This window comes from Scedosporium apiospermum (genome assembly GCF_000732125.1).
Source record: "Scedosporium apiospermum strain IHEM 14462 chromosome Unknown SEQ_SAPIO_0091, whole genome shotgun sequence".
In the NCBI taxonomy this organism is placed as follows: Eukaryota; Fungi; Ascomycota; class Sordariomycetes; order Microascales; family Microascaceae; genus Scedosporium; species Scedosporium apiospermum.
Genome location: NW_015971792.1, coordinates 470,678 through 487,861, shown reverse-complemented (window position 1 = coordinate 487,861; position 17,184 = coordinate 470,678). Strand labels below are relative to the sequence as shown.

General features: G+C 54.6%; 2 protein-coding genes and 1 pseudogene across 2 annotated transcripts; 2 read left to right on the top strand and 1 right to left on the bottom strand.

The window, feature by feature from the left end:
* Positions 1 to 1,829: 1,829 nt before the first annotated feature.
* On the top strand, positions 1,830 to 8,175 carry SAPIO_CDS4345 (uncharacterized protein; the record flags this gene model as incomplete). The annotated part of the gene is made up of 4 exons (XM_016786918.1): positions 1,830 to 2,340; positions 2,450 to 4,306; positions 4,408 to 6,962; positions 7,129 to 8,175. 4 exons carry the CDS (start codon positions 1,830 to 1,832, stop codon positions 8,173 to 8,175), a joined length of 5,970 nt encoding a protein of 1,989 aa, XP_016643520.1.
* Positions 8,176 to 10,424: 2,249 nt separating this feature from the next.
* On the top strand, positions 10,425 to 12,293 carry SAPIO_CDS4344 (annotated as a pseudogene; the record flags this gene model as incomplete).
* An 890-nt stretch (positions 12,294 to 13,183) lies between these two features.
* On the bottom strand, positions 13,184 to 16,226 carry SAPIO_CDS4343 (mRNA-capping enzyme subunit beta; the record flags this gene model as incomplete). The annotated part of the gene is made up of 3 exons (XM_016786917.1): positions 13,184 to 13,363; positions 13,438 to 13,932; positions 14,040 to 16,226. The coding sequence occupies 3 exons, from the start codon at positions 16,224 to 16,226 to the stop codon at positions 13,184 to 13,186; spliced, it is 2,862 nt and encodes a 953-aa protein (XP_016643519.1).
* Positions 16,227 to 17,184: the final 958 nt, after the last annotated feature.

Here is a 17,184-nt window from a genome sequence, read left to right as displayed (position 1 = left end):
TAATTTAACAGTCCGGATGTCCTCCGGGCGGTGATCGGAGGAGATCGGAGGAGATGATGGGCCGAGATCAGCATCCAGGCCCGGACATGTCCTTATCATAGCACTCATCATCTCTAGAACTTATAGAAGGCATCTGGAGAGTGCTTTTCACAACTTGAATAGAAATAAATGAAAGAGACTAAATTAGATTGACTTGGTGGATGATTTCTCTTAAAGAGCCTGTCTCTGATCTCTTTGTCCTAGTAGCAGGCCTGGTTTCAATGTCAAGGCCGGGAATCTATGGGGGAATATGCAAACTTCCTCTCCGAAGCTGAAGATGGGTACGTCTATACCTTTTTGGCCTCCAACGCGGCAAGGATTTGAAAGACGCTGACTCAAGATGGACTCGTCAGATGAGGCAAGTGAGAGAACGACTTCAAATACGGCTGGCTGACTGGTGATGAAAAGAGACAGGAAGAGAGAGACGGGGACGGGGACGGGGACAGGGACAGATGTCGCAATCTCACGCGCCACAGAAACATAAATACACGGACTTTGTAGTTTCAGAGCGTGAATCTCTGCTCTGTGGATCCCGCTGGAGTGTTGGAGATTCGAGATGAGATGTGCTGGGCTCTTCTCGTCCATGTCACCAGTCTCGTTGCCAGCACACCGCTTCCTAAACTGACCTCACATCTTAAATATCAAGTCTCCCGGACTACAGAGAACGGTCGGTATTGGATTTCACCTCAAGACTCTCTCTGATGAGCCTTTTAAATGGTGTCTCCAATTCGTTTCTTGAGCATTCATGATGCTATCGCAGTGGATGCGACTTTCTATCCTCGTGGTTAGAATACATTCTCCCACTCCCAAATAGGCAAGAAACCTGGTCAAATCTGGCATGCCAATTCAGACAATTTTCGGTCCCGGTTGCGTCGTTTCCGCTGCCATGTGCAACCCCATACGAGGGTGAACCGAGCGTGGAATGGAACAGCCGCCGAAAACATCCTTCCCCCATGCAATCCAATCTTTGCTCCACGGCCGTGTCGGTCAATTCTTTGGATTATTTGGGAAATTTTCCTTTTCTTTTCCCTTTGGACAGGAGGACGCCCTTCGTTGCCGAGTCCTGGTAAGATGGCAATGACCCGGAAACATCCAATCCCTGGCTTCTGTTTTTATGTTCAGCGTGCAGTCTTCTTTGGAACCTGCTCCTTAACCGGTGCTCCTCTTCAAACAATACTTCCATTCTTTAGCAATTCGCCTCTGGGATTTTGATCCTCTTCTCCAGACTCCATGTGGAATGCTTCCGGATATGGCTCCTGTCGCCCCCCTTCTCCCGTTCTCAGAACAGACAGATGAAAATGGAGGGAAAAAAAAAAGAAAGAAAGAGAGTAAACCTCTTAGAATATTGCCAATTGAGACTAACTCTGGAATGTCCTCGGAATGCGGTTCAGAGGGGGGGAAGAAAGAATATTTGGAAACAAGAGATATCATATATCCTGCCCCAGATGAACCTCAATGTATGTGCCATCATTATTCTTCCCACTCTCTAGGTGCCCTCCAAGGGTTGTCGTTGTCTCTATTCAGATGAATCATACATCTTTAACTTTCTTGTTTCAAAGATCAATAATCGCAGTAACAGTCAAACTATTGTAGGCGATGATAGTCTCTCTTCTGAGAGAGCTCCCACCTTCCAAGTCGTCCTCTTTCACAGATCTTACCTCGAGTTAAAGGGATCCTCCTTGCTTTATTGGAGCCTTTCTTCCCCTTTCCTCCTCCTCAATTACTCGACCGACCCTTCAGCTTCAGAACCACCACCTCCAAAAGACATAGCACCTTTCAACGCCTTCACAATGGCCACCCCGCCTCCCGACCGCCAGGTCGCGGACGGCGAAGCAATCGAAAAAGCAGTCGAAGCGATCCGCCAAAGATGGGACGCAACCGTATCCCACACCTCCTCCACCTGGCAGCGCATCTACACCGAAATCCGCGACAAAGTCAACGACCCCAAGGGATCCCTCGACGACGTCCTGAAAGAATACTTCCTCCCATCGCCGGAGCGCGACCTCCTCCTCCCCGCCACGGCGCCCAAGTACCTCGTCAAGATGCAGGAGGACAACACGCGGCGGTTCATGACTCTCATGGCGACCCGGTTCAGGAACGTCAAGATCGATTTGCCCTTCAAGCTGACCATGGCGTACTTCGGCTTGCCCGTCGAGCCTCTCAACCCGGAGCTGTTCTCGTGCTTGGATGAGGACGTTACGATGGTGGATTGTGCGGGTCTTACGGCGTATGATACGAGGCCACCTTTGCATTTTTTGACGGGCCATGAGACGCGGAATTGGGGTTTGGACCCTTTACACGGTAAAGTCGCGGAGATGATTTTTTTTTTTTTTTTTTTTTTTTTTTTTTTTTTTCTTTTTTTGGCAGGGCCGGAACTAACCCCTGTTTTGTTTCTTTAAAAAAATTGTAGGCAGTGAGGCCGAATACATCTATGCGCCCGTCCCGGAACAATACGTGGTCATCCCGACCGATCGGATCGAAGGGACCGGAGAAGGAGAAAGCACGCCCTTAAAGGGCACACCGAAAATCAAAGTCCCCTTGCTCACTCCCATATCGCCCGATGACGAAGATAAAAGCGCCCGCGGAAGGCTCCGAGGCGGCGCTGGATCCGACACTGAATCTAACCTTTTCTCCGACTCCGACGACGCCAGGGACAAGGACAAGGGCAAGGGCAAGGGCAAGGGCAAGGGTAAGAACAACGACTCCGACAGTGATCAAACAACCGGCATCCTCGTCAAAGGCCGCCACGCAAGGATCCTCGACGCCCCCTTCGCAAAAGACAAAGACATCCAAGCAGCCAGCGCCTCCGGCCCGTGGCTCTGGATGTGCGGCTACCAAGGCGGCTATCCCTTCATCGGCGGCAATGGCGAGTCCCTGGCCGTGGCCATCCGAGCCCTCCTATCCCTCACGGGGAAACAAGCCCAAAAGAACGTCGTCGTCAGCAGGTTCAGCGTCGCCGATAAGCGGTGGATGGAGCACATCGACGTATCCCTCCCCCTGAGAGCCGACAGCAAACTCTACAAGGCCATCACCGCCCACACAATCGCGTACAACCTCCGGGACCACACCGACTGCTGCGCCTGGTTCGTCCGCCTACATACCGATGCCGAACCGCCCGCCCACGCCTTCGAGCCCGGAGTGTTCGACAGTCTGTGGCAGATCGTTGTGCTACAGGCCACGCGCGCTGTCCCCGGAGCTCCCAGGGAGCCTGAGGCGTACTTCGCCCTCAGGCATGACGTGGGTCCCGTCCTCGGGAAGGCGTGCGCCCGGAGCAGCTACGCCCTGTTTATTCGCTCGGCCATGCAGCTTCTGCAGGGCGGGTATCTCTCCCCCGGGGACGGCCACACCGGGGTGGCCGTCTCCGACGGCATCGAAGTCAAGCTAGCTGATGCGATGACCAACTATGGCGGAATTTCAATGCCAGGAAAACTATTTTCGAAGCTGTACAGGCGATCTCTTGGGTCCCCTGGTAACGCTTCGGGCCCTCGCAACGAGTGGCAAGTCCAAATCGACAGCCTACAAGAAAACGAAATCGTTTTCTGGATGCCCGGATACGAGTCCAGGGAGAAAAGGGAGTACGAAGTCCTCAAGGTGGAGGGTGATCGCCCGTACCAAAACGCATGGCGCATCGTCAACCTAGTCCTCGCTAGATACTTCTCCCTCAAAAGGCTCAGGGTCCTCAAGCCCAACGTCGCTTTCTGGAGCGGCTGGCAGGTCTGGAACTCGAGAACGCCCTTCGATCCCGCAAAGGGCCCTGCGTTCCAGGTCCAGGTCGGCGGGCTAGAGAGGAACCCGGACAACGAAGAACTCATCACGCCGGCTTGGGCGCCGGAGATTGAGAAGATGCTCGGCGATGCGCTCCGGAACTCGCGCGAGCGCATCTTCGTCTTGCAGCCCATCTTCAAGAAGTACATTTTGTACGGGTCGTGGAACAAGGAACCGCCCAATGATGAAGGTGGAGAAGAGGATCTGGCGAAGTATCCTTGCGTGGAGATGGAACCGACGGCGTCGATGGAGGACCTTTGGGGGCTCATCGATAAATTGGTCGACAACACGAAGAATCCAGAAGGGGAGCCAAAGACGCCCGAAGATTGGTCCAATATTTGGGTGGAACTCAGAAGCTTGCCCCTTTGGAAGTACCAAATGACCTATGGAAGCGTTGTCATCTCCATGTCGACTACGAATGAAGAATTCGATCTGCTGCGGTTGCATCTGATCGGACCCTACATTAGTGTTACGCTCCATGATAACCCCATTATAGACTATTGTAAGCGGCAAGGCTATCCCCCATATTTCTCCTTTCTTTCTTTTGTTTCGCAATACAATTTGACTCTTTGACACTTACCTGGGCTTACCCTGTCTGTTTAGCCACCACCATTCAACCTCCTGCTACCGAGTGGGGTCAGCGATACGGGCTCATCAGTCTCCTCGGCTGCGGTGACAGGGAAACGGCCGCCGCCGCCATCGCTCCGAAACCACAAGGAGTCGAGGAAAGTGAAGAAGACGCAGGCGCAGACGCAGACGGCGAAGACGAAGGCGACGGGCGGTTCAATACGAAAGGCAGGCCCAAGAGGGGAGCCTTGGACCCGCGAGACTACAGAGAGAGCTTGTGGGCGAGACAACCCAGCTTCTTCGACAGCGGACCCCAGCCCCGAGTCCCCCGCGGAGGAGCCCCCGTTGAGAGCCTCCTTCGCGTCGGCGGTCCCAACGTACCCCAAGTCAGCAGGGCGGTCTTGACGCCGACGGAACAGCGGAAGCTCCAGGAGGCGTTTTACGCCATGCGCAACACGAAGCTCAACCGAATCATCAAGTGCCACTACGACAAGTGCGAGTTCACCTGCCGCGTGGACCACGAGGCCGTCATGAGGAAGCACTTGAAGAAGGAACACGTCGTCGAGAAGTGCCCCTGGTGTACCGTGCTGTTCCCTCCGTACTGGACGCAGGAGAGGCGCGAGAAGCACATTTTCAAAAAGCACGCCTCCCGCGTGACGAAATCGAAAACGGCAGACGCCAAGACCGCCCGCGATAAGGATGGCGATGTCCAGATGCAGACCCAAGAGGACAGGGACAGGGAGGCGCGAGGCCTCGACGCGCACTGGGTCCAGCCCGTAATGCACCCCAAGGAGCCACCCCCCGCGCCGGTCAAGGTCGCCTCGAAATCGGAGACAAAATACGTCTTCTGCGACCGCTGCGGAAGGGAGCACGCCAAGTTCGACCACATCCGCGACCGCATCGTGCACGACGCCATCTGCGTGCCGGGAGCCCGAGCCGTGGGATTGTTCACGTGGTGCGGCGCGTGCGGAGAAAAATCCTGGGACACGGGCGAGGCAGCCAACAAGTTCGGCGAGGGCGATAAATTCCCTCATAGGTGCAAGGTGGATACGGAGATTCAGAAATTCTGCCACAAGTGCGGATTCAGGGGCGACGACCCGACACCCGTCGCCCCCGCAACCGCCGCCTCCGCCGCTCCCGCTACTGGGGGGGACGGGACCGTGGACAACCCCGAGGCCGAACCCAAGAGCTATCTTACGAGACATATCGACGCTTGCCAGGGCTTCAAGGGAAAGCTGGCTGCTGTCTGCCCGTACTGCGGCTATAAAATGTCGGCCATCGTCGACTGGAAGATCAAGCAGACGCACATCGTCGAGTGTGCCAGGCACAACGGCGTGGAGCCCATCGTTACGCCTTTCAACCTGTACCCGGAAAAGTACTACGACAATAAGCCGTCCGGACCCGATCCGGCCCAGGACCGCTTCTACTCGGGATGGAATACCGGCAAAGGCTACGTGCCTCCCGGGCGGGACAAGACGCTTTGGGAACTCGCCGTCGGGACTGTTGACAGGAACAAGCCTGATGCGGGGCCGCGGACGATGAAGAAGTTGCTCGAGGAGATTCAAAGGGAGCAGGGGATTCCGCCGGGGGTGGTACTTACTACGAAACAGCAGTACCAGCTCTTTCAGGACTGGGCCCGAAAGAGCTTTCCGGGGCAGTGGGATCCCACGGACCTTGGGCTACCTGAGGAGAAGAATAGTGCCGGTCGAGGCGGTGGTGACAAAGGCGATGGTGACAAAGGTGATGGTGGCTCAGGCGGTGGTGGTGGTCCGGGGGGTGGAGGTTCGGTAGGCCGAAATCCGGAAGAACCAACGAGTGAGGACGAGGAAGAACGAAGGAGAAAAGAGGAGAAAGAACGAAAGCAACAAGAAGAGGAGGAAAGAGCGTGGGAGAAAAGGGAAGAGGAGCGAAGGGAACGAAGGGAACTCAAAGAAAACATCGAGTCGGTGAGTGACGACGAGCAGGAGAAAGCTGCCAAGCGCATGAGGCGAGAAAAGCACGCAGAAGAACGAGCGAAACGGGTCGAGGCGGAAGACGCCCCGGAAGCGAACGTGGGCCTCAAGCAGTTCAAGTCGCGCTTCAACAGTCTAAATCGGGATTTCGACGAATCCCAAGGATATCCGTGGACGGGCTTTCCGTGGGACAGAGTGATATATGTCGCCGATGACCGCCCGGTGCTATCCTGTCCTCTCGACGCCGAGTGCGGTCCTGTCGACAATCGCAACCGTAGGCTTCACCCCATGCAGGCCTTGATGTCGCATATCCTGGTCCATCACGGAATTGACTACAGAAAGCCTTATGTTCATGAAGCACACACCATCAGACTGGCGACTCTGGATCACGAGGGATGGGAGAGCCCCGAAAACTCGGATGAGGAAGGAAGTGTAGACTCACGGAACGAATTATATGGGTTACGCGTTCGTGAGCAATACTACCGACGCCGCGAGAGGTCGCCGGACTGGAATAAGGTACTGCCTCCACCGCCTGTAGATTGGAAGCCGACTGCGAAGATGCGCTGCACTAGATGTTTGCGCAAGAGAGCAGCAGTTAATGCAAGGGCGGATTACCCAGCAAACGAGACCCAGTTCGGTGTGAGTTGCTTCCTTTCCCCCCCTTTTTTTTTTCTTTTTTCTTTTCTTTTCTTTTCTTTTCCTTTTCTTTCGTTTTCATTTGACCTACCCTACCGTCAACCTAGGTTGCGAGCACTCCTCCTGAGGCAAGACTCAACCGACAATGCTAACTCTGTTCTACCTCTAGTTCCATGGCATCGCCGCTCACCGAAGTTGTGAGACTCGCTATGGACCCGGAGTAAGCGTCTGGGGCGAAATCGGGCTTCCCAATAGAAGCGGTTGGATCGACGAGGCAGAGTTCAGAAGGACTAGGATGACCTTGAAGGAATTGAAAATTCACTTTAAAGAAAAGTATCCAATGTATTCCGGCACGATATACCCGGGGACAGGCACAGGAACGTCCAATAGTTGGGCGTACGACCCAAACAGCGAGGTTTTCTCGACTTATTGGCCCCTAGTTTGGCCGCCGTTTGAAGGCGATGTCCCACAGGATCTTGCGACAGCGCCGATTCTGCATCACGATAATTATGACTACTGGACAGACGTATCTGAGCCGGAGAAGGACGACGACGACAAAGATGGTGACGGTGGAGGAGGCGGGGCAGGGGCTGTGGCCGCAACTATCACGGTCGACGGTATGGATGAGTGCAGCGACCGCTCAACAGAGGTTACTTGTGGTGAAGTTGGCAGTGCAGGCGATGATGTGGGAACGGAAACTGCGAGTAGGAAGCGCAAGAGAATTTCCGATGAGGACGAGTCGGAAGAGACAGGAGACGAGGAGAGTGGAGAAGATGAGAAGATTGAAGGTAGCGACGTAGGAACGGCAGCTGCCGCGATTGATGATGTGGCTACGGAAACTGCAAACAGAAAGCGCAAGAGAACGTTTGTTGAGGCGATGGGCGACAAATGCGGACCGTGGGCGGAGACGGAAAAGGTGTACTCGGAGAATCTTGAGCCAGGCCCGGATGGCGTGCGCCGGGACAACTCGGGTCCGGTGCGGAGGAATCTGGAGAGGCTTGCGTCGCCCCAAAATCCGAGCGGGACAGGCCTTCTCCCAAGAGACTCCATCACCGTCGATCCGGAGTGGAGGCCAGCGAAGAGAGTCAGGTTCGCGACGGAGTTCGCCGAGCCTCCGGCGGCTGAGGATCCAGGTCACGCCGGAACGGCTGAGTCGGATACAGACAGCATGGGTTGCAGCCAACCAACCACGGAGGCGGACTCTGGTGAAGATTGAACCGCGATGAAGATTGGACTTTGGAAGTCAATTGTCATGGCTGGTTTGGTGTTCCTCATGGCTTTGTTGTAGTCTAGATCTCATTTTTAGTGTTTTGCGTGTTTTGCCTTCCTCTTCTCATAATTTACATGGAGTTTACGTGGGACATTTCGAATCTTGCTGATGTCAATGATGGATCCCCCGAGATCGATATTCTTCGTGGTATTTATCAAGGTCGGATTTTGTTGAATGGCTGCCATGCCCAGCAACCCACCCGACCAATCGGATAGAATACCAAGGAGCTGGGTGCAGCGGACATGGAGTCGACCGAATTCCGTTCTCATGGACCGGGGGGCGGCAAGGACTAATAATGCCTGGACGGCGCGGAGAGCGTGCCTCCTCGGGCACTCTCGCACAAGGAAGACGGATTTTAACCAGCGTTGGACTAAAGCAGGGAGTTTAAAGCAAGATGTGTTTCTGCGGGCGTGCTGATTCTACGCGCGATTGTGTCGATGATGTTGGGAGGTTGAGCTCGCTTCGATATCATACCTCAGTAAAAGGTATCGAGGACATACTCCGTGCGTCGTACTTTTTGTTCAAACGGCCAGGGTGTTAGGTCGCTCTTCCCTTCAACCAATTTCACAGGCGCTGCTCCTGCCTAGTTCATGGAGTGTACGGAGTACAGATGTACATTTGTACGAAGTAGTGTATGAAGTAGTGTATGTACTTCATTGTCGTAGTTTACATGCATCGGAGTGGAGGTGATGAAGCACAGAGGAAGCCACTAAACAGTGTTTACTAAACAGCGTTGGCTCCTCGTTGCTGCATTGTCATGTGTCATGTGTCATGTTCTAGGCGAGACCAGGCCTGGCCCTGGAGACATCAATCAATTTAAGCCACCGACCAGGCCTGTTTCAGACATCATCGCGCTCACCGACTAGTACGCGGCAAGTATCGGCTCCCCGGGGCCCGCTGGCCCCAGGTTCCCCGGCTTGTCCAGCCAACAATTCATCACATGTTGATGCACGGCCCGCTCAAGTCAGAATTTATAGGCATTCGGCGACTTCCTTGTCTGTTCGCCGATCAAAATGTACGAGTTGCTGGCATGCATCCCGATACATTTCTGGAGTAATCAGGTCTGTCGACTTGGATGAGCTGCATAACTTATGGAGAGGCAGTATGTCTCACAAGAAGCGGCGCCTTCGAGCGACGATCTGGCCTCATCCAATTCAGGGACTGCTCTTTTTTCATCATAAGCTAGCTCGTTGTGTCTAACTGGAAATAGTCCAGAAGAGGTTTTGTTGGAACAGTACGAAGTATAGTGAGAGTGTACCTGGAAAGTCTAGTTCACTTTGCAATTGAGTGTACCTACCGACACGAGACTAGGTTCCCTTGGATCTGTGTGCGAGGTACTTTGTAATTTGACGAAGTCTCATATTTACGCATGTACCACCCTGCTAGCTACCTACGAAGTACTCTACTTGTTCATGAGCTACAAACTCAGCCTGCAAGTGGCAACTTCGAAGCCGCCTTCCAGAGGTCATCAGTTGGTGTTTCCCAGCTGGTGACTCGAGTCGGACCTGCCCAACTCATTTTCTTTTCTTCCTTTCCCCTTCCTCTTTCCTTAATTCACACGTAGACATACTCAGTACACCTGCGCTTCATTGTTCCAATTGTTTGTCCCTTCTTCGAGTTCAAGTCCATTCCGAGGTCGAGTCAAGCATTTAGTAATCATATCATTCACTGTGTGTGAATCGTGCTTGCTTGCTTTTTGAAAATGGTGGATCTGTTCTCCGGGTAGCGCATCTCACTTCTTTCGCGCTTCATAACTCTTATCTCACCTTCGTGTTCACGATGTACTTGGTACCTCTACTTCTGCCCTCAGCTGCCACCTCATCTCCTTGCCGAACACATCCTTGACTTATTAGACACCCGCGACGAGAGTACCGACTACCTCCTCCGCCTCGTGATCACAACGGGGCATCGCGAAGACTCAACGGATTCCTCACCTATGAACCGTGCCCTATTTCGAAGCTTGCGACTGACTGCAGCTAATCAATGCATGCATTGTCGTGTAACTCGCCTCTCTTATTGGATGACAGGGATTGGAGAAAGAGCTGTACCTACCGAGACGGTCTAGCTTCACCCCGACATCATAATCTCTTCTCTCGCTCTCTCTCGCTCTCTGTCTCTCTCCTCCTCCTCCCCCAAATATCATAGATTTTCAAATTTTCGACCAAAATCGCATTATTGATAGTCAAAGCGGAGTGATGACGCCGGTGCTTAACAGAGCCTCCGTGCTTCTGTCTCAGCTGGCCGGCGCTGGCGCCCGCTCTGCTGGTGTCCATGCCCGGAAGAGTTGTTGGACTTCAGTCCAAAAGAGTATTGTTCCGAAACCAACATACTTCTCCCACTCAACGAGGAATGCCTCAACGACCTCAGCATTCCCCCCGCCATCTCCCAAACCGCGGCGCGTACCTAATGGCAGGGCCAGAGCGACGCTACTAGCTTCGGGTTGTGTTCTCGCCGCAGTTTTAACTTACACGTACCTGTCCGGTCCTCTTCGCGCCGATGCCGCATTCGCCCATCCTCCTCTCGCCATAGGAGCCGATTCCGACGGCCGAGACCCAAGCCTGCCACGATTTCGCATCTCTGAGGTCAGAAAACACGGCGCCAAGTCCGATCGTCCCTGGGTGACGTACGGCGACAAAGTCTACGACATCACCGACTGGATTCCTGCTCACCCGGGCGGTGAGGTCATTCTGCGGGCCGCTGGAGGCAGCATTGACACGTTCTGGGACATCTTCGCCATCCATAAGCAGCCTTATGTTCGGGAGATACTCGAAACCTACCTCATCGGTTATGTCGACAGCGCCGATCTCGTCAATGGTAAGCTTCCTCAGGAGCAGGTCGAGGACCCCTTTGTACATGATCCCGAACGCCACCCCGCCTTCATCACCTTGACTCAGAAACCCCGTAACGCCGAGACACCTCCCGACGTTCTAGCTGCGACTTTCATCACTCCCAATGACCTTTTCTACGTCCGGAATCACATGTGGGTGCCGAAGATCGAAGGCACCGGCGCTGACCACAGGATCACCATCGAGTTGCCGGACGGTAACACCAAATGCTACACACTACAGGAGCTGAGGGAAAAGTTTCCGGCCTACAAGGTCACCGCCGTGCTGCAATGCTCGGGCAATCGTCGAAAGCACATGACCAACGCAGGTCTCAAGACCAACGGCCTTCAGTGGAACGTCGGAGGCATCTCGTGTGCGGAGTGGGAAGGAGTGCGGCTGGCCGATGTGTTGAAGGACGCAGGCTTCCCGGTTCACGAGGCGCGAGAGGGAGTCGATACGGGAGCCAAGCACGTGTGGTTTTCCGGCCTGGAAGCGTACGGGGCGTCGATACCCCTGGAGACTGCCGTCGATCCCCGCGCCGATGTGCTTCTCGCCTACGGCATGAATGGTCAACCCTTGCCGAGGGATCACGGGTTTCCGCTCCGCGCTCTGGTCCCCGGCACAGTTGCTGCACGGTCAGTGAAATGGCTCAGCAAGATTGTGCTCTCGGACGAGGAGAGCCCTTCGCAATGGCAGAGGCGAGATTACAAGCTGTTCGGACCAAATGTAGGGGCCGCCGCCGACTGGGACAGCGCGCCTGCGATTCAGGAGATGCCGATAACGAGCGCCATCACGTCGATCAAGGTCGCAAAGGAAGACGAGGATAAGAAAGACGAGACGAAGGCGGACAAGGCAGTGCAACCGGAAAAGGCGGCCACCCTTCAAGGATATGCGTTCTCAGGCGGCGGGCGAAAGATCGTGCGCGTCGACGTATCCCTCGACAACGGCAAGACGTGGGACCAGGCCGAACTCCTCGACGACTGCGACCCGAAAGACGGAGGCGACGACTCGCCCTGCAAGGGGCGGAAGCACTGGGTGTGGCAGAGGTGGAAATACAACGGCCAGCTGCCCATGGACGAGCAGCGCGGGGAGAAGCGGTGCTCGACGGTGGTGGTCAAGGCGACGGATGAAGTGTATAATTCTCAGCCGGAGCACCATCAGGGGATTTACAACTTGAGGGGGAATCTGGCGACTGCTTGGCATCGGGTGTCGGTGTGCAGTGATTGTGTGAAAAAATGAGCGTGGTGTTTTTGGCGTTTTATTATTCTGATTTTTGGGTGTGCGTATAAACTCTGGCGATGAAGACGCCCATGAGGCATTTTGGGGTTTTGGTGATTTTTTATTTCTCCTTTGTTTACCTCAGGTTTGTCCCGGCCGGCACTTAGAGAAGCGAAGGACTGGATAGAAGGAGGGGATTATAGGCTCGAAACAAGTCCGAGGAGATAGGATATTGTATACAACAAGACGCAAAGCGCATTAATATGTTCTATTTGAGCAGCACACTCTTGTTTCATGCGAGCTCTTAAAGATCATGTGCTTGGCCTCAGGCATTGAATGGCACAATCGTAAACAAGAGAATCGAGAAGAGAAGGAAAAAAATAGAGTCTTCGGTAGAATCGACTCCATTCCTGAATCGTATGTACGTATGGATCAATGGTATCAAGAAGAAAGCATTGATGCAACATTATGAAATAAACCACAGGAACGCAAACCCTCCCCGTCCCAGACGAAATATTAAAAGGATAGCGAAAACGAATCCCAATCTTCGCGGCAACCAAAATGATAAAAAACAAACTGTAAGAAAAGCAAGGTCTTGAGATAGACTCGCACTCATGGATGGGCACAAAGAGAAAAGTCCGAACAAAACGGGTTTGCAAAAAAAACACTATCCATTCCGGTAACTCTCCTTTTCTTTTGTCATCTCGATCAGGGGGAGTCAGTTAATAAAATAAAAAAAAATAGAAAAATAATGTACATATTTCTTTTTCACACAAAAGTTTCCCAATCCTTTCCATCCTCTCCCAAAAAAGGGACAAAAGAAAAGAAAAAAAAAACGCAGAAAAAGAGCGAAAACGCGAAGAAAAAGTAGAATCGGGAATTGAGATGGATATAAATGTGAGGGGGCCTGTTTATCTGGCAACAAACTCGTTCGTCTTGCGAGATAAGAGGCGGATGTTGTCGACGAAGGACTCGATGAGCTCTGGGAACTTGTGCGGTTCGTGGTTCATGAGGCGTCGGCCTTGGTCGATGAGCGTGGAGGGGTTGAGCTCGATTTCGAGCTCGTGTTCTTTGCCGGCACGGGGCGCGCCCTGGGTATTCCGAGTTAGCAATTGCTTAAGAGGGTAAAAAAGGGTAGGAAAAAGATCGAAAAGAGAAAACGTACCCCAGGTCCAGACATGGACGTCGTCACCTGCGTCAAATCAACCTGTATGCTCCCCTGCGCGTAACTCAACCGATCCTTCTGCCTCGGCGGCATATTCGCTCTATCCCCCGCACCACCACCCGTCTGCTCCAGCTCCTCAATAGGACCAGGCCAATTCATCTCGAGATTAACGCTAATGCGACAATCGAGCGGCGAATTTGGCATGTGGATGCTGAGGTCCGCGACGCGCACCTTCACGATCTTGGCAAGGACTTGGCGGCTCCGCTGGTCGTAGGTGACGCGGGCCTTGGGCACGTGGCGCGGGCGCATGAGGTTGCGAACGCAAGGGGGTAGGGTGTCGCGGAGCTGGGGCGGGAGCTCGAAGTAGCGGTCTTCTTCGCGGCGGTGCTTGTAGTGGACTTGGACGCGGGGAACGGGGGAGGTGGGGTTGGGGTTGCGGGGATCTGTTTCGATGACCATGCGGTTGAGGTATTCGTTGAGTCCTTTGTGCTGGGCCTAGAATGTCGGAGTTAGTCTGTCTGGCCTCGAATAAAGAGCATTAGGGCAGAAGGGGGGGGGAGGAAAGGTTGCAAAAATCAAGTGTAACAAAGGCAAATGCATACCTCAGTCATACTACTGCGAAACGCAAACTGGCCCCTATCCCTAAGCAGACACTCCGAGCCAACGGGGTACGCCACGCGATCATTCGTGTCCTTGTCGATAACGGTTCCCAGCTTCGCCTCAATCTCAAAGGCAATGCCTAATCGGGCTATTTCGACGGCATCCGGGCTATTGATGACGTTGAGGAAGAGGAAATCCGCAACCGCCTTGTTGAGTTCATCAAGCGGCTTGACATTTGCAATAGTCGGCTCCCATGGACCTAAGATGGCAGTGATCTCCGCATTGGGGTCTATGGCGGCGGGTGTCGGGCCTCCCGCGGCTTGTGGTGGAGGAGGAGCCGGCTGCTGTTGGCCGCCCTGGGGTCGAGTCACCTCGGGGGAAGTGTTTCGACTTTTGCGTTCTGGTCGGAAGCTTGCCGCTCGACCGTTAACTGACGAGGTGGAGGCATTGGCTAGGTGCCTCTTCTTAGGGAATTCAAAGTTGGCGCGCTTGAGTTTAATACTGGGGTTCCTCGCCGACTGGGCCCAGATGGGCGGCTCGGTGTAAATCTTCGGCTTAGGTTTCCGCTTCTTCTTCTCCAGCTCGGGAGACAACGAGGGTCGGCGGGGTGGTGGTCCTGGCGTAGGTGCTGGGGCGGCAGCCATCGTAGAATTCGCTCGAGGCAGAGGTGGTTGTTGTTGGCGGGGAGTGATGGGGGCAGCCTTGCCGTTAACAATGGACCCCTGGCGTTGGCGTACGTCTCTCCGGTCCGAATCGTCATCGGTGTCCCGATCGTCCATCTTGCGCTTGGCGGGCGTCATGGCTCGATCCGTTCTCGCCGGGGCAACCACCGCTGCTTGTCGTTGAGAACTGGCGGCGTTATTGTGGATATCGGCAGCCGGCGAAGGTGTTATTCCGTGGGGGTGGGTAGAATTGTTAGGTAGCTTGTGAACGTGGGTCTTGGGGCTAACGCTGATGCTCCTGCCACGATCACTCGTCGTTTGAGAGGTCCGGCGTAGCTCGCTGGCCTGCTGGATGGGGGACGTATGGGCACTAGGAATGCGATTGGCGACGCCCGCACCCGCCGGTATGGATGTCGGGAGCGGTAGTGGGGAACCGTGGGGCTGGGGTTGAGGTTGATGCCGTTGTTGTGGTAGTTGCTGGGGTGGAGGTGGTGGGTGTGCGTGTTGCTGCTGCTGTTGAATGCCAGGACCGGCGGACGACAACCGGCGTAGGTGAGGGCTTGTCGGATGGCCGAAAATTGGAGATATGTCCGATGATTGGCGGGAAGGTGGAGGTATGGGTGGGCCTGAAGGGACAGGGGGTTGAGACTGCTGTCTATTGAAGGAAATTGGCGGTCGATTGGTCGCGACTGGGCTTCTTTGTTGAGGTTGCTGGGGCGGTGGGGGCGGTTGCTGGTGGAAGGAGGCACCATAAGGCGCGTGCTGGCTCTGTGAAGAGGTCGGCGTGGACATGTTTGTTAACGAATGCGTCGATTGAGATCTCTGGTGAGGATACGCGGAAGGAGCGCCTGGCGTCGAAGGTGTCTGGAGTACTGGCGACTGCTGCTGGCGGTAGGGGCCACCTGGACCATGGGGGCCTCCAGGAACGCCAGCAGTGGCAGGTCCGCCAGGCTGATAAGGGCCGTCACGAGGAGGATACGCGTTGGGAGGGTATTGGTGCTGCTGGATGGGGCTCCTCATCTCGGTGGGCGTGTGTTGCCCCGGAAAGTAGCTGCCTCCGGCCCCAGGAGGCGGCGGGCCTGCTGCGAGGGGCGTGGATGAAGCGCGGTTATAGGCGTTTGGCGGCGCGGCCATCGGCGTTGACACTGGAGATTGCACAGCCGGATATCCTTGTTCCTGAAGCCCTTGCGGAGGTCCTGGACGAGGCGGATACGGCGCAGGAGACTGGTAGGGCGACTGGGCGGGATACGGCATCGACTGCTGCCTTTGAGGGGGATGAGGGTAGTCCGGGTGCTTCGCCGGCGATTGGTGCGGGTGTGGGTAATCATACTGAAAGTGCGGCTTCTGCTGAGATGGCGTGGAAGGAGGCTGCGCTATCTGTTGATACTGAGGAGGCGGAGGATGAGGCGGCTGTTGCTGAAGCTGGGCCTGGGGCGGACGTTGGGGCGGTTGCTGTTTCGGTGTCGAAGCCGCCGCGTTCGGGCGATCGCCCGAGTCTGACGTGTTTAATATGCCTCGGAGATCCATTGTGATGTAGTTTGGGACTTTCGAATCTGTCCCATGTCATCTCTCTTCCACGAGATCAATGGCTTGTCCTAGTTGGTGACGGGTAGAGGCGGCAAGTGCGAGATGATCCTCGTGCTCCCAAGAAAAATCAAAAAAATCAAAAAAGGTTCCCCAAAAAAATTCCGACTTAATGGTGACGCGCGGTGTTGCTTTGCAGCATGTATAAAATCTATTCTTCTTTCTTGCGATTAAATTCGAATCGCCTGCTTTCGAACAATTAAGAATTGGTCAAGCTATCAATCGGATAAAGGCGTCCGTCTCGAGGGTTGCGCGGGAAATCGAAGCGACTCGCTGGCGACGGAAGCACAAAAAAAAAAAAAAAGGTCGTGGGTAGAACGGAAGCTACACGGAGCGACGAAATCATGCGAAGAAACTCGATAATCATTGACTTGGCATCGGCGTCTCGAAGCAATCGAAGGAGATGATTGAAATATTAATATTTGGCAAACTGAAGCCTGTTCTTGCGCAGCAAACGGCGAGAGGTCGAGGTCATGACGCGGCTCGAGTCTAGAGCATTATCATCATCAGTTGGGGGGGTGGGAGAGACCAGTTGTTGGCCCACGACCCGTTGCGACGCACGGGGTCAAGGCTGCCGTGTCGAAGGCTGAACGAGGGTCCGTCCTGTTGATGGCGACGCGACAGCACGGCGATGGAAATTGGCGACGACGGCTTCAACGACAGGACGATGAACGGCAATCAAGGGCGATGCGGTTGGGACGAGAGATGTTCTGTCTGGCGGCGAACGGGGCGGGAGTTGGGAGCTGGTTTTCAGGGAGGAATGTTGCAACCTGTTCGCAGCGCATGGAGGAAATGTACGGAGGAGCTGCGTGGATGCTTGTGCGTTTGTGTGCGTGCGGTGCGCGCTGCTTTAGCTTCTAGCACTGGTGCTCAGGAAGACATCTGGCATGACTGCAAACGA